General features: G+C 36.7%; 1 protein-coding gene across 1 annotated transcript; it reads right to left on the bottom strand.

The window, feature by feature from the left end:
* Positions 1-1,731: 1,731 nt before the first annotated feature.
* On the bottom strand, positions 1,732-7,240 carry LOC104119622 (E3 ubiquitin-protein ligase PRT1). The gene is made up of 7 exons (XM_009631176.4): positions 7,083-7,240; positions 6,929-6,957; positions 6,655-6,834; positions 4,214-4,540; positions 3,904-4,098; positions 3,450-3,562; positions 1,732-2,453 (listed from the first exon to the last, which is right to left on the bottom strand). Exons 1-7 carry the CDS (start codon positions 7,157-7,159, stop codon positions 2,064-2,066), a joined length of 1,311 nt encoding a protein of 436 aa, XP_009629471.1. The 5' UTR covers positions 7,160-7,240; the 3' UTR covers positions 1,732-2,063.
* Between the last annotated feature and the right edge of the window lie 15,680 nt (positions 7,241-22,920).

The following is a 22,920-nucleotide window of genomic DNA, read 5'->3' as shown; positions in this document are numbered from 1 at the left end:
GCTTTAATAAAATAAGGTCAGGTAAAATCCAGTTAGGATACATGCATATATGCTGCATGCTTGTGTAGGTGTCCTATCAGCTTTTAATAAAACAAAAATAGCCACAAATTTGGCAATTAAAAAAGAGAAAAAGCATAAATAAATCTATCGTTTAAGATAATAAAAAGTGCATGCTTACATAATTTAGGTGATTATTAGCTGTTAGGTATAAATATTAGGTACTACTTTATTTGGTTGTTACCGTATCGTTCTTGTTGATTAAGAAGCAATATTCGGTACGGACTTTTATTCATTTTGGCCATTTTATTATTATAATTAATAGTCCTTAGGTTACGGGGCAGTATCATATGATTACAAGGATCTTTAAGTTTAAATTGTGTTCAAAAATGGCGATAACTGAAAATATTTGTTAATTTTGCATAATATAACAACAACTACGACTCAGTCCCACAACCTCTCAATCCAGGTTTGTTTGCAGAAGAAGATAAAAAAATCTTGAAAAAAGTAAGATTTGTGTGAAAAATTGCATCTTTGATGACATTATATAGTGTGGTAGGCAGTGGCGCCACATGCACCCAAGGGGTATCAACACCCATTCGTCGAAAAATTATACTGTTTAGCTCGGTGATTTTAAAAAAAATATGTATATACTATATAATGACACCCCTTGACTTTTTGATGAGTTTGTTTCTTTATATTTTGACTCCACTTGATAAAAATTCTAACTCCGTCACTGATGATAGGTTGTGTGAGACAATACCAAGCAGAGTTAATGAAGTATTTTGGTAAATAAGTTTATTATACACACACGATTAAGGACGGAGTAATCTCGTCCATTTCACCGTACTTTCGTAGTTTCGTTGGTCATATCAAATTTAATGAATTATGTTGGTAGAAAAAATTAAGACATTATATACATACACACATGCACGATTAAGGGGAGGAATCCCAACAATCTCACCGTACCTATCGATGGTTATAAAGTAGAGTTAAATAATAGAAAAGACTAGTAATTGTCCAAAAGCGTAGGACATACATACACATACCTTTCTATTTGTTCGAAAATAAAAGGCTCATTTTAAGATAAACTAAATTACAACTAAAAATTGCCACTACGGCAATCCAAAGAAAGAGACCGCTATCGGTTTGAATAATTTTCTTATAATGAATAATTAAAGCTCAAGAATCTCTATAAGTACTTTCCCAACAAAAAGACAACTGATAAACGAACAATAATTTTAACAAGGATAGACATCTTTTTGTTCTGTTTATTTTCTTAACGCTAAGCCTTTTTTTCTCCCTAAAGAAGACTAAATTGAAGTCTTCGACCTTACTATGAAATGACCATAACACAAATTGGTCTTTCATTCTACCATTCTTGAAATACACAACATGACTACCACTGCCTCTGCTTCATTTTTGGCAGATGAAAAAAGAGTATAGAAAGATTAACAAAGAGGAAGATTCTTGAATTTTACCAAACATCTTTTTATATGTTATATTCTTGATTTTTCACAGCCAATGAGAAGGCAGCTTTGGACGCTTATGAAGATATCCTTCTGGTAAAGATCTACTTATTACGTGCTTTTCCGGGGTGCTATTTAGAAGACAGATAGTCACATACTTCAACTTCAGAATATGAAATAAGAACATTCTGATCGACTCGATTGGCTCTAGATGTAGTTTGGCTCAAGAAAGAAAAGGAAGAAAAAAGAGAGAGGACATAAAGAATTCACAAAGGAACAATTCAATGTCTGCAAATTTAGAGAATTTTTAGTGAGCAACCAAGAATGCACTAAAATCCCATGTCTATAACATATTATCTTCTCTTTCAATAGAGGCAGTATGAAACATGACTCTAATCTATGTACAAAGGTTCAGCCAAACAGTAACTTTAATAATAAAAAGCTGTACAGTATGATACGAGAAGAGCCATATCTGGGGTGGCAAAAGAAGTAGAACCGGAAAGTGATTACCATGTCTTGTTCGAGCCTGAATTCCTAATTCACCAAGTATTATTGAGATAATGACCACGAGAGTAATCACAATTCATAAAGTAACATCTAGTTTCTGTTTGCAGATCCTTGATCTTCTCTAGTGTCATTTGAGGATATGTTCCCTGCTTGACCATCTCTTAAGTCATCTCGCGGAGAGTTGGTCTCTGAGGAATCTTCTTCCGCGTGCTGTGGCTCAACCTCAACAGAACTGTCCTCCTCGATATATTCAAGCAGGCCAATGGAGCCGTCCTCTTCAAGTCGTTCAGGTTGAAGCCTCAGTACCACATTTCTCACTTGAAGTGGCTGTATTAGATCAAATTGGTGTTCTGGTGTGTGTTGCTGATTAAACCTGCCAGGGAGCTTCGAGGAGCTTTTATAGCACCCCTCACAAAGGTCGAACCCTATTTTCTCCTTACAGTCTTTGCATTTGTATCGTTCCCCAACAATAGGATACATCTGCATAGAGCTCATTGTTAATGATCTCTCTTTAACAGAAGTGTATATATGTTATAGATTTCAAAGTCAGGTATATCGAGTTTGCAAAAGTAACTTACATAGAAATACTGTAACTTTCAGGCTTCTAAAGACAACAAAACAACAACATACCCAGTATAATCCCACAAGTGGGGTCTGGGGAAGGTAGTGTGTACCCTACCCGGAGAGGTAGAGAGGCTGTTTCCGATAGACTTCAGGCTCCTAAAGACAATTTCTCAAAAGAAAATTCAACATAGCAGGGAACTACCCTTTTTAATTCCGAACTGTATGTAGTTTTCAAATGGAAACTATCCTTTGTAATTCTACTCGTCTCTTGGGTCCAACCTTAGTTGTCTGCTAAAATATTGTTTCTTCCAGAAGAATAGATAAGTCAAACCTCTCTATAACAACCTCATTTGTTCCGATATTTTTTGTCTGCTATAGTGAAGTGCTGTAATATTATAACATAATATAAAAATTGGTTCCGAAAACTTGGCTTTTATATTGAATGGATGTTATATAGGGATGCTATTATAAAGAGGTCTGACTGTATTTGAGCACCTTTTTGGGTTTTTAGTAATTTATTATTAATTTCACACAAGCTCAAACTTCAATCTAAGAAGAATTGATATCCTGGTACCTACATTCTGAGAAATCAACTTCATAAAATAGGGAGATATGTAAAGAAAGAGACTTTATATTCCCATCTTTTTTTCCCCATCTTTCAGATTCTGTCAATTTTACATCATAATAAGTTAATAACCAAGTCATGCACTTTTAGGTAAATACTTTCTCTTGTTAAGATTGAATGACAATCTTATAATGCAGTTTGAACGCTGAAAACAATCACTTAAACATTCTCAATCTGAAAACAATCCAGGAGCCTCTCATAGACTCTCTAGACTTGTTCCTGTAAAAAAACTGGAAGCATGTACAAGCAGGGAAATTGGACAAGAATGAAAGAGAAGCCAATCTTACCCCACAATAATCACAACCGACTCCAAAATGAACCTGCGGTCCTCCACCCGTTAACCATGTTGAAAGATCAAATTTAGGTAGTGATTTGCAACTAGCAGCTTCGTCCTGATCTCCTGTCATACAGAGAGCAACTTGTGATAGAAGGTCAATGACAGCTGAACCAAAACAATATGGTAAAACGTTCTAATTTGACCAATATCTCTGCCGTCACTGGCCACCCCCCCACCACCAAGGTACCAACCCTCCTCCACCAAAAACGGAAAGAGATTGCCGCCCTTTAATTTTGAATAATCAGTTAAACTTGAGACAGTTTCTATATGGATTATGTATTCACATAATGACGAGCATAATGTGCATGTGACGAATCTATGTCATACTACAAATTTTAAGATAAAGAGTGGTGTAGTCATTCTATTTGTATAGTTGACATCTGACTAAAGAACTATTAACATACGTGTTGCTGGAATCTGACGATTAGATCTATCCACTGATGCGCTTTTCCTTTCTGCATACAGCTTGGGAAATTGCTCTTCTAAGAAGTGCTCAAGAACCAAGCAAACGTTGGGGTATCCATTTGGATGCTCCAGTTGGCAACCTGGACATCTACATAGCTTGTCGCTAGGATTGATCACACAATTTTCACAATAAACTACAGAAGGGAAAACAACACAGTAAGAAATGGCGATTGGAATAATCAACATAATAATTCCTTATCAGAAAAAAGAAGAAAGCAATCAACATAAGTTGAAGGAAGTTGAGCTGACCATGGCCACAGTTAAGAACTACAGGTCGGTACAACAACAGTTTGCAGATCCCACAAAGCAAATCTGTGATAAGCACTTGCTTACTGCTTGCACTTGTATGCTCATCTGCAAAATTAAGATTCTTTGACTTTGCATCCTCTTTGGTTTCAGAACATGATATTGCAGGAAAAACTACTGAGGAATGCTCTCCTTCCCCTGCTGATCCACATTTCTGTGAAGGGATGGAATGAGGTGAAGCCGTGTCTAGAACAAGATCGGTCTTGCCACAGGATTCTGATAAATAATCATCAAACTGAGGTGAAAAATATCCTACTTCCTTCTCCTCCTCTGTAAAAAGGTAAAACATCAGAAAACTTTATCCTTAGCATCTTAAACACTTCCCGGAGATAAGAAAATCGCCAGATAATCACACTGCCTCCTTCCAAAATAAAAACACGATTTACAGTATGGTAGTCAAGCAGCAAACTCTCAAGTTTATATTGGAAATCTATTCATTGACTTGTATCATAGAACAGAAACTACATAAAAGTTACTTTCGAAGACAACCATAGCCAATATTAGAAGACAATTGACCCTCCAAAATCCAAATAGTACCAGTGACAAACAAAATGGGAGAGAAGAACTTGTCAAAGGTAGAAAAAACAAAAAATACGTATAGGATTACTTTCATCCTTTGGAGTTGCCAAAAATGCAACAATTATGGACTTGATGATGCAAAAAGATTGTATTGTAGCATAGGAACTCATTTAGTTTCATGCAAAAAGAGATATCGTATTAAGCACGGCATGCATTGATCAGTTTGTAGATCTTAACTAATGCTGCAGCGGAAATTTGTTTCCCTTATAAGATCCAATGTTGTGAGATCCTAAAACTTGTATCATCTGCTTTATACTACCAGAGCTTAACGATCAACTTTCATCCAATAGATAAATGGGAACTGAACACTGTTAGCAGAGTACACTGCTTTCGCCTTCTCCAAAGCCTTTCATTGAAACAAGTTAAATTGATTGTACCAATTTGTAGTGCTAACTGCAGAGGAGGTTTAATCATAAGAACAGTGCCATCCCAGAAGTAAGTGCTGTAGGCAATGAAAGTTAAAGCATAAGGAGAACAGTGCTGTCGCAGAAGTAGGTATCATGAGACAATTTAAAGAAAAGAAAATCTTAATAGACAGGACGTAAAATGATAACATCTTTGTTAATGCGATGGAAGGGAATTCACACCAACTTGCTTGTCCATATTTTATTCTACGGCAAGAAGCTTCATGAATTTTCTCCTATTGTTATATTTTACTGATCTCACCTTTATACATGACCTAGTGAAGGAGCAGCTTTCAGTTGCAAAAAGGAAAAAGGAATAAATAGTTATCAACTAAACTCTCAATCCCAATTTGATTGGCATCCTTTCCTTGCTTTTGTGGACCTTAGTGACTTGGATTATTTCTAATCACAATTCACAAGGGCAACTGCAGCCTTCAAAACTGGGGGATAATGAGCCCACCTTCTACCCTTCTCCACTTAAATACCAGGCTTAGTTCGCATAGTGCAGGGCTCGAACCGTGACCTAAGTCACAAGCCCCTCAACCTTTGCCACTTGATGGTGGGCCAAATAACATTCTTATATTATTGTCTAAATATATGTAAGTTGTTTTCCTACCGGATACAGTTGCAACAATTATATCGAATGCACCGGACTTCTTACTCTACTACTCATGTAAGTAAAGCTCAAAACATCCAATCGCACATGTGCGGTCTGAGAAAGGTAGTGTGTAATGCAGACCTTACCCCCACCTTGTGGAGATAGAGAGATTGTTTCCATAAACCATCGGCTCAAGGAACAATGAAAATAAAGTAACAACAAGTAGCAACCACAATATAATAGGAACAAATGGCACAACATGTAAAATAAAGAACAAGGAATGAGAAAAATACAAAAATAGTATTAGTACTACTGATAAGACTAAGAGACTAACAACTACTGTCAACCTTCCACCCTAATTCTCTACCTCTACCCTACCCTGTCGAGGGTCATGTTCTCGGTAAGCTGGAACAATGACATATCCTGCCTAACCACCTCACCCCAATACTTCTTTGGCCTACCCCTACTCTTCCTTAGACCCGCCAAGGTCAACCTCTCACACCTCTTGACCGGGGCATCTATGGCTCTCCTCTACACGTGTCTGAACCATCTTAACCTCGATTCCCGCAATTTGTCCCACACCGAGGCCACACCCACCATGTCCCTAATAACTTCGTCCCTAAGTAAATCTCAAAACTTCCAAAAAATCATAAAACAGGAAATGTGCTAATTTTGATAGGTAAAAAACAATCAAAGAACATTAACTCATAACAGGTTAAGTATCCATCGCGAAATGCATTACACAAGCTGCAAACCAGTCAACCGTTTAATACAAAAGTAGAATTCAACAAAGAACCACTAACCTGCCACTTGTTTTTCCCTTCTTGCACTGTCTAAAGGGTACAACTTTACAAGCAAAAAGTGCATCAATCTACACACACTAGGGAAATGATGATAAGGGTGACGACAAATGGGACAGTTTGACTCCATCAAAGTATTCATGGACTTAAATATACACCAGAAACAAGCAATGTGGCCACACCCTGCAACCCAAAAAATAAAAATAAAAATAAATAAAATCCAGGAAATGGAAACTCCATTTAAATCAAAGATATATATAATTCATTGTACACTTACCTAGCACAACTGGTTTATACAAAAGTTCCCTATAAAAAAAAAAACAAATCAAAAGAGAAAAGAAATCAATTATATATACAAGACTATATAAGACATAATCGCAACGAGAAAATATTAAGTATATATATTAAAGATGAATTTTTGAGGGTTTTACAGGCAAACACAGCATTGAAATTCATCTGGGATTTCTTCAGTTTGAATGTTTTCATGATTTTCTTGGCCATTTTCCATCTTTGAAGCTGCAAATTTTTTAAGGATCAAATCGAAGATGTTTATCAGCTTTGATTGAAAGGAGCTGTCTAGAAATGAAAAACAAGAGGGTTTTTGACATATAGAGATTGCTTAGGCCCATAATAGAAGTCCTTCTTATCAAATGGGCTTTGGCCCAAAATGAAGCTGGTCCTGGAATGAAATGGGCTCTTGGCCTAGAACAAATGAAGGGTAAATGACACTGTATAACCGCTCTCAAAATAATAATCGAAAAATATTTTTTTTATAGAATTATATATATATATATATTGTATATTATACACAAAAAATAAATAAATTATAAATAGTTTTGGTCGTAGGCTAAAAGTTATCTTTGCGCAATGAACCTTAAAAGATAATGGGCTTTTGTTTCTTAAACTTTTGGTCCAATTAGAATTGTCAAAATGGGCTAGGGCTATCTAGTCCTAGCGGGCTAGAAAATCATCTAAGAAGAATTAATTCAAATAGCCGCCCAGTCAACTATTTAAACTAAAAATAGCCGATGAATGTATAATATATGTATAATTTATGTATTATATATGTATTTTTGTATATAATCAATGTATAATATATGCATATGGATAGAAAAAATAAACAAAGAATATGAACGGCTATGTAAAAATCCCAAAATCTAACAGCCTAACCGAATTCAGCATTTCATTTGAATTGACTTCCAAAATGCCAAATGCATACGACTGGATATCTGAATCGTGCGCAATAAGTTACAAAGCTTATTCTAATGAATTGTTATACACCGATTAGTACAATAAGTTATTATAATGAATTACTTACCATTTATTACAGGCTCCAATAAACGTTAATTAAATAAAAATTTCTTATCATTATTTTTTAAGCGAGCTGATTATATAAATATTTCTTACATTATCGGTACATAAAATTTAGAATGAAAAACTTAATGTTGCTAATATTATAAATTTATAGACTCTATGGTTTTGAGTACCTATTCCCGCTCCTGCTCCATCTCATACATAAAAAAGAAGAAGAAGAAGAAGAAGAAAAGAGCGATAATGTATTAATATTCCTAATGTTGATGGGTTATCTCGATGGATCTATAACACCACCTCCACATACCATTAAGCAAGGAACTCAAGATGTTGTCAATCCAGATTTCAAAATTTGGTTTCAGCAAGATAATCTCATCGGCAATGCCTTAATGGCATATGTCGATTTCACTATTGCACCATCTGTTGCCTCCGCTGAAACTTAGCATGGGATTATCTGCATACCACATATGTGAATAAATCTCAAACCCGGATCTATAGTCTTTGAGATGCACTAGCCAAAGTCCAGCGAGATCAAAAGTCTGTCAATGATTATCTCAGAGAAATAAGAACAATCATTGATGAGTTAGCTGTTGTCGGTGCTCGCGTTTCTAATGAAGAATTGGTTGTGAAAATATTGAGCGGTCTCGGACCCGAATATGAAGCACTGAGTACTGTTATTCAATCAAGGGACTCGCCTATATCATATGAAGAATTGGCACACAAGCTCACAGATCATGAACTTTATCTCAAGCAAGCTGAAAAGAAGAAACCAGTAACTCCCATGATTGTTCAAGTTGCACAACGAATAGTCAATAATAATAACACTTGCAACAGACAAACTCGTCGTTGGTCTGGCTAGCCTCAATGGCGTCCACAAATTACTCCTATTGGACAACAACAATGGCATTCCCAGAACACTCAAAGCAATGGAAACCTTTCCCAGCCATGGCGTCCCTCCACTTCGTTGCATGACAAAATGCCAATTCAATGTCAGTTATGTCAAAAATTTGGCCATACTGCAAATATTTGCCATTAAAAATCACATAACCATTTTGAAGCTAAGGCTATGTATGCTTCTCGGAATTCTCCCAACAATGCTCCTTGGGTTCTGGATATTGGTGCCTCACATCATATTACTGCTGATCCTCAGAGCATAGCCTCTCCACATGAATACACGAGTTCTGAAGAAGTTTCAATGGGTGATGGTAATGGTAATCCGATCACCCACACTGGTTCTACTACACTAAACACTCCATTTCGTTCTTTTTCATTACATAACATTTTATGTGCTCCATCTATTAAAAATAATCTTATATCCGTTTTAAAATTTTGTCAACAAAACCAAACATGCATTGAATTATTTCCTTCGTTGTGAAGGCACTGGCTACGGGGGCACTGCTATTACAAGGCCAGAATAGAGATGATTTGTACGAATGGCCAAAGCTTACAACTTCAGCATATTCATCCCCAACAGCCTACACGGCAAATACCTCAAAAGTTCCTTTATCTATGCGGCATCGTCGTTTAAGATATCCTAATATCCGTCTTCTGAAGTTTCTCTTAGACAATCTTTAGTTGTCGTATTTTGATAATTTTCAATCTTGTAATTCATGCAATTACAATAAAAGCCATAAGAATTCTTTTTCGCAGAACTCTTTGTGCAGTTCAAAGCCCTTTGAAATACTTTATACGGATGTTTGGGGTCCTTCGCCCGTTCTCTCCTTAGATAAAAAGTTTTATTACATTATCTTTGTCGATCAATTTACCAAATACATTTGTCTCTATACACTTAAACAAAAAAGCGATGTCTTCAAGGTCTTTTCAGAATTTCGACCACTCATTGAAAATTTTTTTAATACTAAGATCCTCACCCTTTATTCAGATGGAGGAGGAGAATTTAAATAACTAAATCACTTCTTGCTGAATTTGGTATTCAACATTTATCCTTTCCCCCATATACCCCTCAAAGAATTGCCTTAGCTGAAAGACGTCATAAGCACATTATTGAAACTGCAAGAACCCTGCTTCACCAAGCATCTCTACCGTCACAATTTTGGAGTTTTGCTTGCCAAACTGTTGTTTATCTAATTAACAGATTTCCTACACCATCCATGGTAATATTTCCCCATATCAAGCTCTCTTTGGTACCTCTCCTAATATTTTTTCAATTTTTACGTTTGGTTGTCTATGCTATCCTTGGCTAAAACCATATACAAAAAATAAACTAGAACCAAGATCTATACCATGTGTCTATTTAGGATTTTCTACCCACTTTCACAGTCATCAGTGCTTTGATCCCGAATCCTCAAAAATATATTTCTCCAGAGATGTCGAGTTCTTGGAAAATATTTTTCCATATGAATTTTTTTTTCAAATATAAAGGATCCTCTCATAATATCTCTTGGTTTGATTCCATATCCAATTCAGATACATTATCTTCTTCTCACAATTCTCCAGATCATACCATATTTTTTCTTATTAAATTGTGTAGTCAACATCCACACAAAGATCCAAGCTTGCCTCTTCGTACAAATGACTCTACTGCTTAATCAATAGATGTGTGCCCTCAATCAGAATGCAAATAATTAAGCCTTCGGAGACTAACCAGCCTTCACTACCACGTCGCCTTGTCACTCGCTCCCAATATCAAATAATTAAGCCTAACCCAAAGAACGCGTCCATGGCCACCCTTACATCCCAAATACCACAAGTTACAGTCAAACTGTAAAAACTCGACTTGTCGTTTTAAGAATTTAAGCCACGTCTGGCAGCATAAGGCCCTGAGCAACTTCTTATTATATGTATTGACTTGCGTGCATGGTTGAATTCAGTTACCGGATAATTCTGAGTGATTTGGGATACTTGGTCCCCAAAGCGGATGCTTAAGTCTTAGGATTTTTTTACTGTAGTTGGAACTGTGTGAAGACGACTCTGGAATGGAATTTTGATGATGTCAATAAATTCGTATGGTGATTATGGACTTAGGAGCGTGTCTGAAAAATTATTTGAAGGTCTGTAGAGGAATTTGGCTTGAAATGGCGAAAGATGAATTTTTGGGAAGTTTGACCGGGGGTTGACTTTTTGATATCGAGGCCAAAATTCGATTTTGGAAATTGGAATAGCTTCGTTATGTCAATTATGACTTGTGTGCAAAATTTGAAGTCATTCCAGATTGATTTGATGTGTTTCAGCACAAGATATAAAATTTGAAATTTCAAAGTTTATTAGGCTTGAATTGGGGTATGATTCGTGGATTTGATGTTGTTTGATGCGATTTGAGGCCTCGATCAGGTTCGTGTTATGTATTAAGACTGGTTGGTATGATTGGACGGGGTCCCGGGGGCCTTGGGTTTGAGTCGGGGTAGTTTCGGACCAAGTTTGAGTGTTTTGATGCTGCTGGTTGCTAGTTCTTGTGTTGTTCTTCGCGTTCGCGAGGAGCCTCTCGCGTTCGCGAAGAAGGATTTTGTTGTTGGGACTTTTTTTTTCGCGTTCGCGAAGAAGGAAATTTTGCTGTTCGTCGTTTGACTTTAGAGGCTCATATCTCGCAATCTATAAGGAATTTGGAGATGATCTAAAAATGAAAGTTATAGCCCTTTATGTTTAGTTTTTAGAAAGATAAACCATTTGGCATTTGAATTTGCGTATAAAATGTTATGGTGGATAAACTATAGGTTGTTCGGGAAGAATTTGGAAATCTCTGTTGCACAGGGCTGATTTTGGAATCTTATATCTCATAATCTATAGAGAATTGGAAGATGAGCAACAAATGATAGTTATAGTCCTTGGAGTCTAATTTTCAAAAAGTCATACCATTTATCATTTGGAGTTATATACAAAAGGTTATGACCATTATATTAGAGGCTGTCTGAGAAGAATTTGAAAATGACTTTTGAAGAATGTGTTCATCGCGAACGCGAGGGGAGTATCGCGAACGCGAAGAACAAACCGCTGGGCAACTGAATAAAGTCCAAATTCGTGTCATTCTTCCATTTTTGGACCAAGGAAGCTTGGGTGAGGCGATTCGATAGGTTTTCAAGGAAAACATTGGGGTAAGAATTCCTAACTTGATTTTGGTTAAATTACATGAATCTATTGTTGTTTTTATCACTAAATTAGTGAATTGGGTTGAAAAATTTAGAAAACCCTCTTGGTTTAAATGTAAGATTTGGGGGTCGATTTATTATTGAAATTAGATAAAGTTGGTATGGTTGAACTCGTATCGGAATGGGTGTTCGGATTTTATGAAAAGTATGCCGGGTTCCAAGAGGCGGGTCCCCCATTGACTTTTGTTGACTTTTTGGAATAAAATTTGAAGTCTACTCATTATTATCCAGAATTATTTCCGATGAATTTTAATGAAGTTGTACAATTAATTTGGATAGATTTGAGCTGTCCGGAGTCAATTTAAGCAAGAAGGCTATTTGGGAATATCGACCCAACTTCAAAAAGGTAAGTGTCTTGCCTAACCTCGAGTGGGGGAATTACTCCTTAAGCATCGAGTCTTATGTGCCGTTTGTGAAATGTAAAAAGTCGTGTACGCGAGGTGACGAGTACGTACTCGGGCTTGTATGTGCAAAATATATTGGGTTTAAGTCTTAGGTATATTGTGTAGTAAATTGGATAATTATTGGCATTTATCTAATCATCTATTTGCCATGCCTAAATCCTTGTTGGTTGAACTTGTTTTTATATAACAATTTGATGTGATTGTTATTTTAATATTTATGTAATTCCGTGAGTTTGTTGGTTTGATAATTCTGGGAATTTAATTTCATTTTGAATTTTCCATATGCAAATAATTAATTAAGCATGTTTAAGAAGAAACGTTAGTATAATTATCTAAATTTGGATTAATGAAGGCTTTGATTTATGCTGAATAATTTCTATCTCTGTTGATTGTTTTTGTGGTGTTATACACATTTTGTGGAGCCTTCGGCTATTTATTGTAAAATTTATTGATTTGGTTGTATCTTTGGAATTTGACTGTGGCCATTGGGCAAATTGTGGTATGAATTGATTTTGTTATGTTGTCGTGATAATTTTCCGTATAAATTTTTGTGTTGTATGAGTTGGTATTTTGAGGATATAAGGTTGGCATTTCACTGTTGTTATTTTGAGGATATAAGGGTAGCATTTCACTGTTGATATTATGTGGGTATAAGGGTGGCATTTCACTGTCGTTGTGTTTGTTGGAATATTGTCTGGGCGGAGCGATAAGGGTGGCTATAGGAGCGATAAAGATGGCAATAGGAGCGATAAGGGTGGCTATTGATATTGTCTGGACAGAGCGATAAGGGTGGCTATAGGAGTGATAAGGGTGGCAATATGAGCGATAAGGGTGACTATTGTCAGGGACGATATGTGATGATGTGGGGTTGTGGTGCTGATAATTTTTATGTGATGTTGTGATTTTCTTGTGTTTATTTTTATACCTTGTGCAATTTGTCTTGTTGTTGGTAAATTGATAACAATCTGATTTATGTTGAAATTGAGAGCATGTGGTTATTGCCAGGCGGATTATAAAATAAAATGTGGGCACGAGGTGCCGTGAGTAAATAATGAGGATATTTGGAACGTGAATTGTCCGTGCAGTTGTGATATGAAATGTGGGCACTAGGTTCTGTGATGAAATGATAATGATAATTGACACGTGAATTGTTCGTGCAGTTGTGATATGAAATGAGGGCACGAGGTGCCGGGAAAATATGATGATTTAATTATGGGCACGAGGTGCCGTGGAAATATGAAAATGGGCCGAGACCCATGTTTACGAAAAAAATATGAAAATGGGTTGAGACCCGTATTTTTATGATTATGAAATGAGATGTCACATGGTGACTTTTTAATTGAAAGAATTATATTCAAAATATTTATTTGGAAGAATTTTTACTTAGAAAGTATTATATGAAAGAATTGTATTTGAAAGATATTTATTTGAGAAAATTATATTTGAAAAGATTTATTGAAAGAATTATATTTGAAAAATAATTATTTGAGAAAATTATATTTGAAAGAGAGTTATCTAGAAGAATTATATGTGAAAGACATTTATTTGAAGGATTTGATTTAATTGGGTGTAATTGTGTTTATTAATTGTTGGGTGATATTAATGGTATTCTTGTTGTCTGTTGTGCATATCACTGGTTGTTTTATCCTGCCCATTATTATTATTATTATTATTATTATTATTATTATTATTATTATTATTATTATTATTATTATTATTATTATTATTATTATTATTATTATTATTATTATTATTATTATTATTATTATTATTATTATTATTATTATTATTATTATTTATTTTCTATTATTTTGTATATTATATTGCACATGTTATTAGACTAGTGAGTGTCTTGACAGTACCTCGTCTCTACTCCACTGAGGTTAGTCTTGATACTTACTGGGTACCGACCGTGGTGTACTCATACTACACTTCTATACATTTTTGTACAGAGCTAGGTATTGGAGATATCGGACTTGAGCAGAGTTAAAGCGCGATCGTAAGAATTCAAAATAGAGCTGCTTGGCCGTCGCAGTCCCTTGGAGTCTTTTCATTTCATTGTAATGTTAATTTGTAACCGAACAGTATTGTATATTCGATCTCCGTGATCATTCCATGTATTCAGTTAGAGTTCTTGACTCAGTACTACCAGTCTTGGGAGATTGTATATTCATATTTATTCCGCTGTTAGTTTTTATTACTTAGTTTCAAAAAAGAAAAATGTCTTCAAAATGCAATTGAAAACGGCTTACCTAGTCTTAGAGACTAGGTGCCATCACGACGCCTTTGGTAGAATTTTGGGTCGTGACAAGTTGGTATCAGAGCTCTAGGTTCATAGGTTCTACGAGTCACGAACGAGTCTAGTAAAGTCTTGTGGATCGGTACGGAGACGTCTGTACTTATCTCCGAGAGGCTACAGAACTGTTAGAATATTTCCATTTCTTTCATTCTTGTCGTGCGGAATTTGTTGAATTTGGAATTTGAACCTTTGTATCTCCATTCTCTCACAGATGGTGAGGACACGTGCTACTGGGTTAGCTGAGCAAGCATCCGCACATACTGCTAGGGCTGCAAGAGGCCGGGGCCGAGGTAGAGGCCGAGGTAGAGGTCGAGGAAGGGCACGTGCTGCGACTAGAGCACCTGTCAGAACAACAGTTGAGGAGCCACTAGTAGCTCCAGTTGGGGGACAGGTACCAGAAGCACCTGTTGTTACCCCCGAAATTCAGGAGATCTTAGCACAGTTCCTGAGTATGTTTGGTACATTAACTTAGGCGAGATTGATCTCTGTTGTACCAAATATTTCGCAGATTGGGGGAGTAGCTCAGACTCCTACCACAACTCCAGAGCAACAGGTTCACGTTGGTCAGGTTTCGGGTGTAGTATCGGTACAACCTGTTATTCCGGTTCGGCCTGAGGTCAGGCCAGAGGCATCAGAAGAAGAACAATAGAGACTTGAAAGGTTTAAGAGGTATAGTCCACCTACTTTGACTGGCACAGCTACAGAGGATGACCAAGGATTTCTAGAAAATTGTCATCGTATTCTCCACACCACAGGTATTGTGGAAGTGAGCGGAGTTGCCTTTACTACATTTCAACTATCAGGCGCAGCATATCAGTGGTGGCAAATCTACGAAGAAGGTAGACCAGCCGATGCCACACCACCAACTTGGGCTCAATTTTTGGAAATGTTCTTGAAAGAGTTTGTTCCCCAGACTCTCAGAGATGCGTGGCGCACATAGTTTGAACGGTTACGTCAGGGCACTATGATAGTGTCCGAATATGCTATCAGGTTCAGTGAGTTAGCCCGTCATGCTCCTATCTTAGTTTCTACAATCAGAGAACGGGTCCGAAGATTCATTGAGGGGCTCGATTATGATATTAAAATATGTATGGCTCGAGAGTTGCAAACTGATGCTCCATTTCAACAAGTAATGGAGATTGCAAGGAAGATTGAGGGTGTTTTAGGCGAGGAAAGGGAGTCTAAAGAGGCCAAAAGGTCTCGAAGATCTGGAGGGTTCAGGGGATTTTACTCTTCAGCTAGGACCCATTATAGCGGAGGCTCGAGCAGTCGGTCAACTCAGTCCACACATCAGATTACTCGGAGTGCTCTAGTTTACAGTGCACCACCGACACAAGATTCTTACAATGGTTATTCCAGTTATCCGGCACAGACTCAGTACAAGCAGTTGCGACTTCAGAGGGGTTGTTATGAGTGTGGTGATACTAAGCATATCATGAGAGATTGTCCTAGACTTGAGAGGGGTGGATTTCATCAAAACACCCCAACTACAAGTTTTATTCCAGTTGATACTCCACGTGCACAGTCAGCTAGAGGTAGAGGACGGGTGGGTAGTGGACGCTTAAGAGGTGGAGACCCGACCCGTTGATATAATCACTATGATTTGGCTGAGGCCAATACACCAGATGGTGTCGTTACAGGTACGATCCTGATTCTGTTAAAAAAAAGAAAAAGATATTTATCTTAATTTTATTTGGTTCTGAATATTGAGGTGAGTCCTCCTATTATGCTCCACTTATGGCTGAGCTTCGTAAATTTGTGACCCACTTATATATTTATCCCTGTTGGGAGATTTGAAGGTGTGAGCCCGTGTCTATCATTTATTTTTTGTACACTATTGAGGGCTATAAGTCCAAAAATAATTTTTATTGTTCATTACAGTGGGTTTAATGAGTTTCAGAATAATTGATTCCAATTTTTATGAATTATACGCCCTACCGGTATGAGATTTCATTATGTGTTGTGAAAACTGTTTATGAAATATATTGAAATGAAAAAAGAAAGGAAATTGAAATTTCAGTTGGCACAATGTGCAAAATACTTGTGATTCAGAGTTGAGGACGAGATCCTCGCATTTTATATATGATGTAAAATATTTAAACCGAGCTGCAAGCCGCAATGGAAGTTATATAAGGACGAGGTCCTTGTGGTGAGATGTTTATGAATTTAAAATTCTCCCTTGTGAAATTTAATTTGTGCAATAATATTAATAGGGAGTCATGCCTGTTAGGCTTATTTGATAATGCTTGTATATTTTTTGTTCATATTCAACCATTTTCATGCTGTAAATATTGAGTTTTAGCCTATGAGGTGAGTACCCAAGTGGCGTTTAAATGTGACTCATTAATCCGAGTAAGTAATCATGAGACCTTCATGCCTCACATCCTGTTGTCAGTGTTGTGAAAATTCGAAACGAGGTGATGGTTAATATGAGATTAATTGATGATGCTGAAATTAATTATGAACAGTTTTTAAGACCAGAGATGTGGTGATGAGCATACATATGATGTGCTTCATGTCCTGATATCATTATGATAATGTAATGCTGAGATTAATATTATTGATATATACCCTGTGGTATTTTGTTTGGTTGCAGATGTGTTGTAGGAGTTATTTTGGTGTTACTCTAGCAGGTGGTTAGGCCCAATCACAAGGGAGACTCTGCCAAAATTTCTGAAAAATTTGGGAGTTAGTAAAAATTTGGGGGATTGAAACGTGCAAAAGAAGAGACAAATTATGTTATGTGTTTGAGGGCGAATGATCTTAAGCGGGAAAGAATGAAACACCCCAGAAAAGTTTTAAAGTATTTCAACACTATCAAAAAAGTTGATGTGTGCGTAGACACGAGTTGCTACAACCAGTTGAGACTAATACCGTGCGTTGATGAAAAATCGGACTTTCTGAAAATGTTTGGAGTGTAAGAAATTGGTCTTAAGGTTCACAAATATGGATAAAAGAAATAATCTCAAATGAGATAGTATTGCCGGACTCACCTCCAATGCAGTAGCATGGGACCAACCGTGCATATATGTGTAAAAGTAAAAACCATCAATTCGGTAACCTCAGAATAATTATTAGCATGTTCGAGGATGAACGTTTGTTTAAGAGATGGAGAATGTAACAACCCGCCTTGTCGTTTTAAGAATTTAAGCCCTGTCTGACGGCATAAGGCACTGAGTAGCTTTTTATTATGTGTATTGACTTGCGTGCGTGGTTGAATTCAGTTACCTGATAATTCTGAGTGATTTGGGACACTTGGTCCCCAAAACGGAAGCTTAAGCCTTAGAATTTTTTACTGTAGTCAGAACTGTGTGAAGATGATTCCGGAATAAAATTTTGATGATGTCAATACATCCGTATGGTGATTATGGACTTAGGAGCGTGTCCGGAAAATTATTTGGAGGTCTGTAGAGAAATTTGGCTTGAAATGGCGAAAGATGAATTTTTGGAAAGTTTGACCCCGGGGGGTTGACTTTTTGATATCGAGGCCGGAATTCGATTCTGGAAATTGGAATAGCTTCGTTATGTCAATTATGACTTGTGTGCAAAATTTGAAGTCATTCCAGATTGATTTGATGTGTTTCAGCACAAGATATAGAATTTAATATTTCAAAGTTCATTAGGCTTGAATTGGGGTATGATTCGTGGCTTTGATGTTGTTTGATGTGATTTAAGGCCTTGAGCAAGTTCGTGTTATGTATTGGGACTGGTTGGTATGATTGGACGGGGTCCCGGGGGCCTTGAGTTTGATTCGGGGTGGTTCCAAACCAAGTTTGGGTATTTTGATCATGCTGGTTGCTGGTTCTGGTGTTGTTCTTCACGTTCGCGAAGAAGGATTTTGCTGTTGGGACTTTGTTCTTTGAATTCGCGAAGAAGGAAATTTTGTTGTTCGTCGTATGACTTTTAAATACTCATATCTCGCAATATATAAAGAATTTGGAGATGATCCAAAAATAAAAGTTGTAGTTCTTTGTGTCTAGTTTTCATAAAGGTAAACCATTTAGCATTTGGGGTTGTGTACAAAATGTTATAGTGGATAAACTATAGGTTGTACGGAAAGAGTTTGGAAATCTCTGTTGCACATGGCTAACTTTGGAATCTTATATCTCGTAATCTATAAGGAATTGGGAGATAAGCAACAAATGATAGTTATAGACCTTGGAGTCTAGTTTTTAGAAAGTCAAACCATTCATCATTTGGAGTTTTGTACAAAAGGTTATGACCATTATACTAGTGGCTATCTGAGAAGAGTTTGAAATTGACTTTTGAAGAATTTGTTCATCGCGAACGCGAGTGGAGTCTCGCGAACGCGAATAACAAACCCCTGGGCAGCAGAATAAAGTCCAAATTTGTGTCATTCTTCCATTTTTGAACCAAGGAAGCTCGGGTGAGGCGATATTTGAGAGTTTTTCAAGGAAAACATTGGGGTAAGAATTCCTAACTTGATTTTGGTTAAAATACATGAATCTATTGTTGTTTTTATCACTAAATTAGTGAATTGGGTTGAAAAATTTAGAAAATCCTCTTGGTTTAAATTTAAGATTTGGAGGTTGATTGTTATTGGAATTCGATAAAATTGGTATGGTTTAACTCGTATCGGAATGGGTGTTCTGATTTTATGAAATTTATGTCGGGTTCCGAGAGGCGGGTCCCGCGTTGACTTTTGGGAATAAAATTTTAAGTCGATGTATTATTATTCAGAATTATTTTCGATGAATTTTAATGAAGTTGTACAATTAATTTGGATAGATTTGAGCTGTCCGGAGGTCAATAAAGCAAGAAGGCTATTTTGAAATATCGGCCTAACTTCAAAAAGGTAAGTGTCTTACCTAACCTCGAGTGGGGAAATTACCCCGTAGGCATCGAGTCTTATGTGCCATTTGTGAAATGTGAAAAGCCGTGTACGCGAGGTGACGAGTACGTACTCGGGCTTGTATGTGCAAAATATATTGGGTTTAAGTCTTAGGCATATTGTGTAGTAAATTGGATAATTGTTGACATTTATTTAATCATCTATTTGCCATGCCTAAATCCTTGTTGGTTGAACTTGTTGTTATATAACAATTTGATGTGATTGCTATTTTGATATTTATGTAATTCCGTGAGTTTGTTGGTTCGATAATTCTGGAAATTTAATTTCATTTTGAGTTTTCCCTATGCAAATAATTAACTAAGCAAATTTAAGAAGAAGCGTTAATATAATTATCTAAATTTGGATTAATGAAGGCTTTGATTTATGCTGAATAATTTCTATCTCCGTTGATTATTTTTGTGGTGTTATACACATTATGTGGAGCCTTCGGCTATTTGTTGTGAAATTTATTGATTTGGTTGTATCTTTAGAATTTGGTTGTGGCCATTGGACAAATTATGATATGAATTGATTTTGTTATGTTGTCGTGATAATTTCCCGCATAAATTGTTGTGTTGTGTGAGTTGTTATTTTGACGATATAAGGGTGGCATTTCACTGTTATTTTTTTTGAGGATATAAGGGTGGCATTTCACTGTTGATATTATGTGGGTATAAGGTTAGCATTTCACTGTCGTTGTGTTTGTTGGAATATTGTTCTAGGCGGAGCGATAAGAGTGGATATAAGAGCGATAAGGGTGGCAATAGGAGCGATAAGGGTGACTATTAATATTGTCTAGGCGGAGCGATAAGGGTGGCTATAGGAGTGATAAGGGTAGCAATAGGAGCAATAAGGGTGGCTATTATCAGGGACGATATGTAATGATGTGGCGTTGTGGTGTTGATAATTTTCATGTGATGCTGTGATTTTCTTGTGTTTATTTTTATACCTTGTGCAATTTATCTTGTTGTTGGTAAATTGATAACAATCTGATTTATGTTAAAATTGAGAGCCTGTGGCTATTACTAGGCAGATTATAAAATGAAATGTGGGCACGAGGTGCCGTGAGTAAATAATGAAAATATTTGGCACGTGAATTGTCCGTGCAGTTGTGATATGAAATGTGGGCACTAGGTTCTGTGATGAAATGATAATGATAATTGGCACGTGAATTGTCCGTGCAGTTGTGATATGAAATGAGGGCACGAGGTGCCGGAGAAATATGATGATTTAATTATGGGCACGAGGTGCCGTGGAAATATGAAAATGGGCTGAGTCCCGTGTTTACGAAAAAAATATAAAAATGGACTGAGACCCGTATTTTTATGATTATGAAATGAGGTGTCACATGGTGACTTTTTAATTGAAAGAATTATATTCAAAATATTTATTTGGAAGGATATTTACTTTGAAAGTATTATATGAAAGAATTGTATTTGAAAGATATTTATTTGAGGAAATTATATTTGAAAAGATTTATTGAAAGAATTATATTTGAAAAATAATTATTTGAGAAAATTATATTTGAAAAAGAGTTATCTGGAAGAATTATATATGAAAGACATTTATTTTAAAGGCTTGATTTAATTGGGTGTAATTGTGTTTATTAATTGTTGAGTGATATTAATGGTATTCTTGTTGTCTGTTATGCATATCACTGGTTGTTTTATCCTGCCCTTATTATTATTTATTTCCTATTATTTTGTATATTATATTGCACATGTTATTAGACTAGTGAGTGTATTGACTGTACCTCATTTTTACTCCACTGAGATTAGTCTTGATACTTACTGGGTACCGACCGTGGTGTACTCATACTACACTTCTGCACATTTTTGTGCAGAGCCAGGTATTGGAGATATCGGACTTGAGTAGAGTTAAAGCGCGTTCGTAAGGATTCAAGATAGAGCTGCTTGGTCGTCGCAGTCCCTTGGAGTGTTTTCATTTCATTGTACTGTTAATTTGTAATCAAACAATATTGTATATTCAGTCCTCATGATCATTCCATATATTCAGTTAGAGTTCGTGACTCAGTACTACCAGTCTTGGGAGGTTGTATATTCATATTTATTCCGCTGTTAGTTTTTATTACTTAGTTTAAAAAAAATGGCTTCAAAATGCAATTGAAAACGGCTTACCTAGTCTTAGAGACTAGGTGCCATCACGACGCCTGTGGTGGGATTTTGGGTCGTAACACAAACAAGCGTCCAAGGACCCCTAGTGGAGAAAAGCTATGCAAAGTGAGTGCGAAGCTCTCATGACCAACAAAACATGGGATCTTGTCCCACCATCAGATCACCAAAATATAGTGGAGAATAAATGGATATTTCATATCAAGCGTAAAGCTGATGGTTCGATTGAACGTTACAAGGCTCACCTTGTTGCAAAAGGTTTCACTCAACGGCTTGGAATCGATTATGCTGACACCTTTAGTCCCGTTGTCAAACCAGCAACAGTACGAACAGTACTTGGCATTGCCACACAAAACAGGTGGCCCCTTCATCAATTAGATATAAACAATGCCTTTTTACAAGGTACACTGACAGAGGAAGTCTTCATGAAACAACCCAAAGGTTTTGAGAATCCCAATTACCCGAATTATGTTTGCAGATTGAACAAGGCCATTTATGGCCTAAAACACGCACCCCGTGCTTGGTACATTGAGCTTACAAATTTTCTCATCTTTGCTGGTTTTTGCAAGGCTCATTCTGACAACTCTTTATTCACCTTACATGCTCAGGACACTGTTCTTTTCTTGCTCGTCTACATAGACGACATTGTTCTTATAGGAAATAATTTGCAGGCCATTAACAATATTAAGGGGGCACTCTCCAACCGTTTCTTTCTCAAAGATCTTGGCCCCCTACACTTTCTTTTGGGCATTGAAGTAATTCCTCACCCGGATGGCTTATTTCTTTCTCAGACCAAGTACATAATAGATGTCTTGCAGGAATTCTCTATGCAGGAATGTCACGGTGTCTCTACACCTTTGTCCTCCACAAGTTCACTTCGATTGAATGATGGATCCTCTTCTACAGATGCATCACAATATCGAAGTGCAATTGGCAAACTCCAGTACCTTGCATTTACTAGACCCGAAATAAATTTTGCTGTTAATAAGCTCTCCCAATTTATGCATCAACCATCTCATACACACTGGCAAGCAGTGAAGCGCCTCCTTTGGTATCTCAAATCAACTATCTATCACAGACTTCTTTTTCACCGTGACTCGACTACTGCTCTTTATGTCTATGCCGATGCCGATTGGGCAAGTGACCAAGATGATCGCACCTCTACTTC

This window comes from Nicotiana tomentosiformis, chromosome 9 (genome assembly GCF_000390325.3).
Source record: "Nicotiana tomentosiformis chromosome 9, ASM39032v3, whole genome shotgun sequence".
NCBI lineage: Eukaryota > Viridiplantae > Streptophyta > Magnoliopsida > Solanales > Solanaceae > Nicotiana > Nicotiana tomentosiformis.
The sequence above is the reverse complement of the archived record's forward strand: the minus strand, read 5'-3'. Positions and strand labels throughout refer to the sequence as shown.